This window comes from Rhopilema esculentum, chromosome 6, assembly GCF_057945365.1.
Source record: "Rhopilema esculentum isolate cy_ngs chromosome 6, ASM5794536v1, whole genome shotgun sequence".
Taxonomy (NCBI): domain Eukaryota; kingdom Metazoa; phylum Cnidaria; class Scyphozoa; order Rhizostomeae; family Rhizostomatidae; genus Rhopilema; species Rhopilema esculentum.
In genome coordinates, this window is record NC_142820.1 from 5,212,341 (window position 1) to 5,224,037 (window position 11,697).

The 11,697-nt window shown below is 35.6% G+C and overlaps 1 protein-coding gene across 3 annotated transcripts in view; it reads right to left on the reverse strand.

The window, feature by feature from the left end:
• Nucleotides 1-11,697, reverse strand: part of LOC135686704 (acyl-coenzyme A thioesterase 11) — a 93,557-nt gene that overhangs the window by 56,474 nt on the left and 25,386 nt on the right. The window contains exons 1-11 of one of the 3 annotated variants that reach the window (XM_065202997.2): nt 10,524-10,543; nt 9,992-10,107; nt 7,895-8,072; nt 7,337-7,406; nt 6,774-6,834; nt 6,500-6,559; nt 5,989-6,033; nt 5,345-5,424; nt 4,410-4,465; nt 2,343-2,464; nt 222-262 (exon numbers count right to left, since the gene is read on the reverse strand). In XM_065202997.2, the coding sequence (XP_065059069.2) occupies nt 222-262; nt 2,343-2,464; nt 4,410-4,465; nt 5,345-5,424; nt 5,989-6,033; nt 6,500-6,559; nt 6,774-6,834; nt 7,337-7,406; nt 7,895-8,033 (674 nt within the window). In that variant the 5' untranslated portion in view covers nt 8,034-8,072; nt 9,992-10,107; nt 10,524-10,543. Of the gene's footprint in view, nt 1-221; nt 263-2,342; nt 2,465-4,409; nt 4,466-5,344; nt 5,425-5,988; nt 6,034-6,499; nt 6,560-6,773; nt 6,835-7,336; nt 7,407-7,894; nt 8,073-9,991; nt 10,108-10,523; nt 10,653-11,697 lie in introns of those variants that run through there. The other 2 variants (XM_065202996.2, XM_089108989.1) reach the window with 2 other exon arrangements.

An 11,697-nucleotide genomic window follows, 5' to 3' on the forward strand; every position in this document is an offset into this window, starting at 1 on the left:
ATATTTTCATTACTTCTGCTTGTTATGGTTAAGCATCGAGAAGGTATCAGCAGTCAAGCTTTGCATTTAAGTAGAATATAAGCAAAATTCCGCTTCGTGTCAAAAATATGCAAAGAGTGTTGTCAGACAACCCTTACGTCTTTGCCAATACATCCCTGTGTACGATTCATGTACAAAAGTGTGCATGTTTGTGAGTCTTATGCAAAATTTGCATGGCGTACCTTGCCGAAATCGTTGCATTTGCTTCCATCCACGCCATCAGCTAGTTTTTATAGAATAAAAAGGAAAGAGATACAATAATGAAGTGCTCAATGTTCACAAATGTGTCTAGCGACTGAGCTGATTAGAAAAATCTTTTTCACCACCTTAATCTAACGTTGGAATGTTTACTTAAGGGAGATTGTTATGATTCAAATGGGAACACAGGTCTCTGGAATCATTAAGGGAAAGAAGCGACAATTTTGTTTTGAGCTTGGATTCCCTTTTGGGTTTAGCTGATCAAGGGAGGGAGATTAATGAATCAACTAGAGACATTTCTAGCACCAATAAGAAGATTTGGACCCCGTTTACACGAGAGTGGATCCGATCCGAATCGGTTACGGGTAGGCCTTGCGTTGACACGGGAACTGGTGGATCCGTATACTTTTCGATCCGCTATCCGAACACTTTTGGGATCGCTTTCAGAGGTGATCCCGCGTGGATCTGATCTGGACCGGATCCCGTGCAAACAGATGGATCTGGTCCAGATCGGATCCGTCTACTTTATTTGTCGAAAGTGAGACAGATTTTTCAATTTAAGGTATTTTGAATATGTAGTCCGTAGCTTTTTGGCGCCAGAAAACCGAAAATCAAGTTGACAGACTACTGTGTTGAAGAATTATTTTGAAATTTTGACGATATGTCGTCGTACTTTGTCCTCATATTTTCCCAATCCTGTCCACCTGCAAGCTTTGCAGTTTGTAGTCCAATACTACTTTTAAAAGTAGCGCAGTTTCTTCTTCAGTCCATGAAAACTGACCCTTTTTAGCGCTACCTTTCTCCATGTTCAGGTTGAACTATGTTTTGATCACGCACGAAGTTCTGCAAACGTCATATGAGCGCCACTTTTCGAAAAGCGCATGCGCGTAACCTGTTGACTTCATCTGGGCCCGTTCCCGTGTAAATGCAAATGGTTCTGGATCGGATCCCGTCTAAACGCATTGTCATTTTAGGGATCGGATCCAAAAGTATCCGGATACTTGTGGATCCGATCTGGTCCTGATGTCGTGTAAACGGGGCCTTAATCAAGGAACTATTCATTTCAAAGCATTAACTACCTCAAAGATTCGCATATTTCATATATTTTAATATTTGATTTGTTTAAGGAGGGTTGCCCTTCAACGGGAGTTGTTTTTCAAGGGGCCCTCCAATAAAAGCTAATTACAATATACAAGTAAAATACTAGAAAATAAAAAACCATAATATTAAAAACCTATTTACAATTACATGGTATTATACAATATAGAAGGAACTAGTCTACCCTGTATTGATTTTGTAACCACCCAGGGAGGATGCCGTCTTGGACTCAGCAGGAAGGCTATTCCACAGTTTAGCTTCCCGGAAAGAAAAGCATTTTTGTCCATTTGCTAACTTTTTCTTTGGCAACCTTTAATCAGTCTCACACAATGATAACTTCAACACAATGATAATTTCAATCCATCCCTTTCAGGCCAATCCGGGAGCAACGACGAGCCCTTGGGCGGCTTATGCACGATGCGCCTCCTTTTATTGCGTATTGTAAAATAATCAAATCAGAGCCTAAACCATATTAGTACATTGATATATTCTTTGCCATGCACAAAAATGTTTTTCTAAGCGAAATCTGACGTAGTGTAATTGCTTTCCATTTGAACAGGTGCACGTTTTGCTGTAGAGGTGACCCCCCCCCCCCCCCAAGGGTCTAAGGATACCACAGCTGCAAACTTGCTATTTTAGTTGCCATTTGATAAAATGTTATTTCAAGAATAACATCGTAAAACAAATGAAATTTTCATGGGTCATAACCCTTTGAAGCTTGGATTTCATTCCCCTCTCTCCTAGGGGCGACATAGAACTTAAACCTGGACAACTCAAGCCTGGCATGCAGTTGCTTTGATTTAAACCTTTACACCACCGTCCAATAAAAAATTTCAGCAAAGCAGTAATGAACTTAAACTTCTCGCTTTTCTATTGACAAAATAATAAAAGAGGACAGTGGTTGCTATTTCAAACAATCCTTTAATTTCAGAATTAGTTTCTGAGATCACTGAAAGCAAATCTTTAGAGAGTTCTGCTCACCATTCATTAGACAAGAAGCTTCTTACCTGACCTCCAAAAGTAGTTTGGTGGTGATTTGCATGTTGAGGAAGAACAATTTCAACACTTTCGCAGACTGTGGAGGAGGGTGAAACAACAGAATCCTTGTTTCCTTGTGATGCGAGAAAGTCTAAAAGAAATAAGACGGGTCATGCTGACCTTGCTCTATTGATGATTTGAGGATGATTTAGAAGCAGAACAATCTCACAATTACAACAGCGAAAAAGCACAGTTGAAACTTGGATATGAAACTTATTTACAGCTGATAGGCCGTGGAATATTTGCATCTGGCATCAAATAATCGCATCACACTGCTATTGCTACCCTAAACTGTCTGTACTCACTCAGTTAATTATACAGAAACAGGCGTGTTGCTCTAATGTTGTTTTAACAGCGCACAAACAAAAATAATAAAATCACTGCTTGGGGAGTGATTTGAGATAAACATAAAGTTGCATTTGTATTTAGTGTATAGGATGAATGGTTTTAAGTCGTTTAGAATGCACTAAACAGTCTTGTTCTTTACGACATCGAAGACTTTTTAAACAGCAAGCAAAGTTATACGCTAGTTTTGTATTCAGAAAGAGCTAAAGAAAATGATTTTGCAATAAGAGCAGAAGGGAAACCTTCATCGGTGTATTCTCCAATTTGCTAGGTTTAAAAATACCTCCAAAGGTGAGATGTTGACATGATCAGGTACCAAGCTCTAAATATAGATTTATTTCACACTACGACCTACCAAGTCATGTCTTAAGACTAACAAGTTGCACTTGTAGATCTAGAATGTTTACAAGCCTCTTTTTTTATCAAAAATCAACAGAGCTTCTGAAGGAAACAAAGCATCTTTGTAGAAACAGAAGAAAAACCTGTTTTGGATAACTCAACTGCAACTAACATCAAGAGTACTGGGAATATGCATATGATGACACGGTGCTACAATGACAGACACAGCAATAATCCCATTTCTATGTTAACTTCAATGTAAAGGAGTCTATGACAAATGTTTCGCCATAATGCATAGTCACAACTAAGTTTCTTGAAAGGATATTCTCGTCAAACACAACAGTGCGTCGCAACAAGAAAGCAACAGTGGGTTTAAATTATTGATCACATGTGAAACGATTAAAACAACGAATTGCAGCCAAATGCTTTCTTTTGAAGATGATTTGATCTATGTGAATTTCATTATCATACAAAAATATGAATAAAGAGAGGCTATCTATTTATTCAACCTTTTTCATTTACAGCATGTGCTAGGAAACAGAAATGTTAACTAAGATGACAATTACAAAACTCTAAAAAGAGCAATGATGAATCAGCAGCTTTTAGTTTTTCTTTGTGGCTAGCATTTGCACTTTCCAGCTACGCAGAAAACGTATCGGGCAAGTCGTATAGGGATAAGGTAGTTGACCGGAATTAAGGTACCACCAGTGTTTATTACTTCATTCAAAAGTTGCAGCACTCCATCTTAAGTGATACATGTTCATGTCATTTAAAAGTTGCTCGGACAATAACAGATGCCTATAGTTACGCCCAAATGGCGAGATCATTGGACAAGTTGAAAATTCATGCAATGTGCCAAACTAAGGAGCATGTCATTCCATTTTCACATCATACACGTCATGCGTGAGATTTTACAAAAATTTCTTATTGATGACGTGATAAAAAACATTCCATTTTAAGTCTTGATGCTGATTTTTAAGTAAAATACAGTTACTACAGAACTCAAGTCTGCTATTCTCTACAAAAAACAAGCGAGCCTAATAATCGACGTTGTCGTTTACAGTCAAAAAGTATGTAGGATAGTCTCTTTGTCTACTGAACAGCAAAAGGAAAAACAGATCTATATTCTACATTAACAACAAAAAATTTCGTCAGATGCTTTTCGACGGATAAACTTTGTCGAAGAATATTCCGGACAACTTTTCAGATTTTCGTCGAGACAGAACATTTTCGTGGACTTTCAATACAGTAAAGATAGCAACATGCTACCAATGTTCTAAGGGGCACTTGACCAATCAGAGATCCTGTCGCTGTGCAAGGAAGGAAAGAACTTTTGATAACATTTTACTTACACAATTCATCGAAATTGTTTCGCTTCATTTCTTGAAGTGTGTTTTTGTAATCAAGCCTGTATGAAAACAGAAGTGAGCCTTTAAAACGAATTATGTGTGGTCTGTGAGATAACTTTAGATAAATTGTTGATAATTCTTTACCATAAAATCATCACATCAATCACTGTACAAAAAAAATCTACCTTATTAAATTTTACTTAATATTTATTAGGTATTTTGGTTTCTTACTGCAGTTTGGCCATCTCAGTTTATCAGTTTGACACTCCATTTATACAACTCTATTACCATTGCTCCTTACTCATTCTTTAAAAACTACTGAACTTAAAAACCAATACAAAAATCGATGTTGACAAGGCAAATTTTATATTTCACATCTAATTTGCATAGTTTTAAGATGGCGAGCGTGTAGACTACATTAATCCCCTGTTTGATTTCGGACTTTAATCTTGGGAAGAAAATTTGGTCTCTATATAAAGCCTGTTCTCAAAGTTTCTTTATAGGATATTGCCAATGAAATATTCGGACGATACAATTCTCAGACAGTTGATTTATCAGAGAATTTTACTGTTCGGAATTTTTAGGGATTAATGTAATTTAAGGTCTATGTGTCTTCTGCAAGTTCAATTAAAAGTGCCCGAATGTTATAATCATCTCCCCTCCCTAAATTGCATAAATTCAAAATAAATTTTTAACTGTCTAGGAAATGGTCCCTAACGACTCAAAATGATATTTCATTTCAAATAGGATCCAAGTAATGAAACAGTAAATAACAAAATTTGTATACATCAATCCAATATCAGAATATGAACGACCCAAAGTATATGTTTTCATGTTTTTATTAGTATTAAGTATTGCCGCAAAATACAATGGACCTCTGCATATTCCCCTTTTAAAGACATACGATAAGATACCTCTAAGGCAAAACAAAACAATACCTCATTTTCTTTCGTTCACTGGCCAACAGATACTGCAATCGCTCTTCCTCAGTTTGAGGGTCAACTGGTTTGATAGTTGCCTGCAGTGTCAGAAGGTCGCTATTTAGGTATTTAGGCTTCATTTAGTGACTGTACTGCACAATTAGCTACGAGGTCTTCCCTAAAATTGTCTTAATAGCGATACCGAGAAAATTTTCGCAAAGTAAGACTTAGAAAGTGAGTTAGCTGGCTGATAATAATCAAATCTTTTTTTGCACTAAGAACAGAAAAAGTAAACGTCTACCCTAACAGTAAAACAAAGGAAAGTTTTTCAATGATTTTTTCCAATTAAGTGCACATTTCAGCCCGCTAAAAGCCAAATGTCTTCGCTTCAATTTTGATTATCCCCTTACTACAAGCCCTGACCAATAAATGACATAATATATAAACAGGCAAACTAAGTAAAACTAAATATCATGATTTTTGTAATCCTATGACTTCATCCCTTCTGCTTATAAAAAACTTAGTACAATAAATCATTTGAATTGTGAATGTAACCAAGCACAGCACAAACATCTACACAATGCTCATTCAAATTGAGACACATCAGATGTTTCAACGGTAAAATCGCAAAATATAAACAGACTGCCAAAATTTTTCCTTACTCGCTTTCCATTGCTGTCAGGCTGGGTGACAAATGTGAAGAATGCCTGTAGATATAATGAACTCTGCATGATATCAAAAACTCACATATGCACAAATAGTATCTTCAAAAAGCAGAACTTAATATTAGGTCATAACTACATCGTGGAGGAATACTTTCATTAAATAAATTGATTGTGTTGCTATCAGATTGATTAACGATCCTAGATGAAAGGTTATCTGGTCCCCTAGGCAGATGGCGCTGAGTATTCAGCAAAGAAGTTAAAAGAAGTTAAAGAAAAATTACAGTCAAGAAATTTTTAAGGAACATAAACCAAAAACATTCGCAAAAAACCTGTCGCCCTAGCTGGTGATATCATTCAAACCGCTCAAAACGCAAAGCAAGTTCAAGGAGCTTGCAAAAAGTACAAATTTTACAAAGGAGTTCATCGCTGCTGGTAGTCGTCCTGTTTAGAGCTTCATCTATTTTTGCGTTGATTTTGGAGTATTTTTAATTTTACAACAAACATTTACCCTGCAGACTCTAACTGAATCTCCAGTAGATAAATCTTCACTCTTAGTATGTACTTCAATCTGAAACAAAAATCGTTATAAGAGCTATAAAAGATCATATATTAATGTCATTGAGTTGGATTTATGGAAATATTTCAAGACAAATAGAACGATTTGTGGTATGAAAAACAAAAAATGAATTAGGCTCATGCATAGGATTTCAATCAATAAATTCTCAAAAGGATATCAAAAATATAGAAATATGTAGAGGAATATAGAGTAGTTGAAGACCAACCTCCATACTGGTATTAAATGCTCTGTTTACACGAGCTTTCAAATTGACAACCATTCCACATCTGTATGTAAATTCGAAAGTAAACACCATGATTTTCTGAGCAATTGTATAAAAAAACTATGTTGCATAAATATACAGCATAGAGATGTTTCAGGAACTGGTTGTCTAAAGTAATGCTAAAGCAAATTCTATGCATACAGTTAATGACCAAATAAGTAACCCTGCTGAATAAATGCCACCCAAAACAAAATAGAGGCGCTAATTTTTCCAGCAGGAATACTTCTTCAAGCAAGTGTAAATAACTGAAATTTTACTGTTAACCTCATGTATCTATAAAATCAACATTGTATCACTTTTTATATCATAGAATTATGGTGTTTCTTTTAAAATACCAATTTATGAAAATTCTTTCTTCCAGTGGTGTGGTGAACAATTTCAACTATCAATTTCAACTTTAACCCGCACCGCTGTTTCCATGCTTGTATGTTATTAAAAGCAAATTGGGCATTTAAGACTTATTTTCCTTCAGAATATATAGCTTTCTAATGAATACGGATAGTCACCTGACACTGTGCTCAATATGAAGGTCATCCACAGATGCAGTTACACAAGGAACTTCGGCATGTTTCTCAGCTGAAAGAGATGAGCTTTAAATTATCGATAAACATTTATTCCCAAAAATGTAAAATGAATAACACTTTAGCTTAAACAGCACTACACAAGAGCAAAAAATTGGGATGGCCTTTCAATCTATTTTACACACAATGTAGAATACAGGTTTTTCAACCACTATCAAAAACTGTTTTACAACAAAACCTTGAGTTGTGACTGATGCAGAGGTCCACTGAAAGTAATTTTTTAACTCATATTTACCATTCTTATACATATGAGTTTTCCAACCTTAAATTGTAGTGGGACATAGTCAAAAGTGTTTTTTTACATGTCCTTCTTTTACTTTTCTTCTCATTTAGTGAGCCAAGTAAGAGCCTCAAGGGCCACAAATAAGCTGCCTAAATTCGTATTGTAGTATTTTCAATAAGACAAGTTTAAAAATATCAAAAGCTTTGACTGAAATTCTATTTGCATTGTGACTACTAAATTACTCTGATATATTGTCATACCAGCTAAACAGGCCACAATGTCCATCCATTTTAAAAGCTCTCCACCAAGCAATGTTTTATTATGTAGGCTGCAATCTGATAATCGTACTAGCTTGCTTGTTATCACTTCCTTTGATGATGAACTTGCCTGAGAAGACATCTTGCAATTACCTTCATGGGATGATCATCTTCAATTTACCTACAACATAGTTGTGATTAAGAACATACATCTTTAACATAATCAATCCAAAAATAATGAAAAATGATGATGTCAACCAACAAACCAATAAAACTCCATGGAGCAAGAATATAAAAAAATATTAGCTTAGATGGTTAGGACATGCACTTTGTTTACCAGAACAAACCCCTGCAAAGCTAGCCTTAGCATACAAGAATGAAGAATATAAAAGGATATATATAAAATCGAATGGAAAGAAGTTTGTGAACTAGCAAAAGATAGAATACCCTGGCAAAAACATAATGTGTTGCACTAAAAAAATTTATTTATTAAAAAATTTGTTTTACAACAATATGATAGTAATAATTGTAATAAAGTAAAATAGTTGCAAAAACCATAGATAAAAAATTTCACAAAAATCTATTAGAAGATTGCATGACAGCAGCATGCTGGTATGGGGGCCAGGGGCCTATGCATACCAATTATTTTCAGTTTTTGGGTAATTTTGAACTATTTACTGTTAGAGGTGCCATTTCATAGAATTATTGGAAGGATGCAAGGTGTTTCATTCACTGCAATTAAGAGAAATGCAAGGGAGAGAAAGGTGTAGCTTTTGCAACAGTCGGTAGTTGCTCATTTAAAAACTAATATTTGCAGCATCTTGTACAGATGCTGGCTGTTTTTGTTGCTGTTCAATTTCTACACTTACGTTAAAAAAGTATTGGGACACACTTCAAAATTTCGAAGACATTTTATGCAACAAACTTGGAAAGACTTTTTTAAAATCTTTCCCATTAAATAAATATAGCAGCTATTTCTATGAAACTTTCACAAGACATTATTGATGTTTCGATGCATTTTATGTACGCCAAACAATTAAAAAAACGTTGACCATAAAATTTCTATAGGCCTTGAGACGAAAACCTGGAGGCTCTTGAAATTCAAGAACTGAGTTAAGAGAAGCGCTTACAAATTGCTTTCTACTAAAATAAAGCAAATGGATTTCGCGATATGCATCTATTGTCCGCTGCTCATTGAGTGCAGCTTTTATGTGTGTAAAAGTTTTTCCCTACAAGAACAGTAGAAAATTTACCAAGGTTGGCAGACCGAAGAAGTTTACGTCGCAGAGGGACGAAAGGTCATTTCTGAGGGAACTGCGAAGTAATAGGTTTGAATCCTTACCAGACATCATATTGTCATGTAAAAAGAAGCTAAATAATGGAACATAAACAAAACCATGGCTATAAAAGTCATGAAAAATACAAATTTTCCAACGTTATATGAAGAAAATGCTCTCTCAAAGCAAAAGTTAATCATTGACGATGATTACAAATGGCTTCTCCTTGAATGTTACGCAATTTTAAAAGTAGCTTGAATAAATGCAATAATTTAATAAAATTGTAGCATTTTCGTCGATGAAGTAAACTTTTTTGAAGCTTAAAAGTTTGATTTTATAATTTCTTTTATAATTTTTTTTGCTATGCAAACGTGAAATTTAAGAGTTTTATTTGTTTGGACAGCTCTAAAGTTTTTGGAAGGTCATGTGACTCTGCCATTGTTAGGCCATTCAGCCCTTCTGCATATTTTGCTGTTATAATCAGGAAAATCGAAAGAATCCTGTGTTTTCTTGGCTATGCTTCATAAGTTGAAGCATTTTCTTAACTTTTTATTCCATTTTGGGGAAACGTAGGCCTAGATTATTTGTAGATAGACTGCCCAAACCTGAAAAAGTTTCCGTTGCAAAACCGAATCCAACGGAATGCCATAATTCGTTTATAGAATTCGTCCCAATACTTTTTGAACGTAAGTGTATTTCTACTTTTACCTAAGTTTAATCCAGACTGTCCTATTAACCTAATTAAGATATGGGAGATATGAATGTTGCCCAGGATCTTTCTTGGTCTAGAGTATGTTGTAAATATTTATATGCATTTTCTTGCCATCTCTAGAATGTCTTCTTTGCATCTTTTTTGCTACCAACCATATGGCAGCCTTCACCAAACTTTTGAACATGACATCCCTGATTATAATTCTTGTGCAGTTTGATGATACAGCCCTTACAAACAACAATTAATCATTCAGTTACTTTTATAAAGAAATAAACTATTTGAAATTGCCTCCCCATTGCTATCCCCAGCGTAAAACTGAATTCTGTTCTGGCAGCACTGAAAGTGTTTGGAGGTCTTGTGACGTAGCATGCATTAATGATGGTGAAAGTAGGGATATGAGCACTTGTACTTCAAGAATGTAGGGCGAATCTGAGTAGGTATCATGTTTCGCTGGGTGTCTTATTAGCAAGAGAACGTTCACTAGAACACTTGAGAAGAAAGTTTTGTCCCTTAATTTGGGGCATCTTCTTGGTCTCGGAATTATCAAAATTATTATTCTTGGGTTCACAAAGGACAGCAGGAAAACTCTACAGACAGTTTTTATTCCTAGAATATTTAAAGGTCGATAAAACTAGCAACTTACGAATACTTATCTGGCATCAATTGATGTTTTTTCAGCCATGTTCTTATTCTTGTTTACGAAGACATTACTTCTCGTTTTCACAACGAGACAGTCCTTTCCCGCCACAGCCATTTCAAAATCACAAATTATGCGAATAACAATTTAAGGGACAATATTGTAGTATATAGATAGGCACTGCTTAAATAAGGAGTTGTCAAAGTAGGAATGTTATTTTCTGTTATGATAAAAAACACGAACTCCTTGAGCCTACAGATAATATAGGATATTTAAAACGATCACTAGAAAGAACACGATGGATGTGGTCTAAAATTCAAGACGTGGTCAAATAAACATTTCATCATAATGTTTGCTGTAGCGTAGTGAGGAAGGCAATGGCACAAAGTCTCTTTGAAAAAGGGCGTTTTCTTGTGTTTCAAAGGGACCCCTAAATTTCATCAACCTAGCCTGTGCTCCAGTCCTCCTCTACTTTCAAGTTAGGGGTCTGGGACACAGGCTACATCAACCTGACTACGCTATTGAATATATCAATTTCTTAGCAGCAATCTTGGTACAACTAATAGAATAGCAAACCTATATAACATATAGGCGCTACACTATTTGCAATTTGATGTTAAATAATAATTATTCTGTCTGATTTGGATTTTAGCAATTCTGCGCAAAAGAGTTCAGCACTTTTCTTGGATTTTTTTCTATGGTAGCAGATGGGGGCCAAGGGCAATGCCACCCCTGGAGCAACTTTGAGCTAGCTGTTTGCCACCAATGGGATTTGAGTGAAGCTAATACTGGTGGAAAGAAAATTGGTTATTGGGGTCTCTTATTACCCATTTAGGACTCAAGATAGTGTTTTGCGCTCAAAAAACCTGTTCGCTGCTAAGCAAAAACTTGGCACTACTTGGGCGCTCCACAGAAAAGTTGCTGGAACGTCTGCCTGGAACACGTTGGTCAGGGCATTTCAAATCACAAATTATGCGAAGAACGATTTTGGAGACAATATTGTAGCATATAGACACGCACTGCTTAAATCAGGAGTTGTCAAAGTAGGAATGTTATTTTCTGTTATGTTAAAAAACACGAACTCCTTGAGCCTACAGATAATATAGGATATTGCAAAATCAAGCGCTGAAAATTATCTTAAAAACAAGACAATGGGGTCTAAATGGCAAAGACAGTGGCT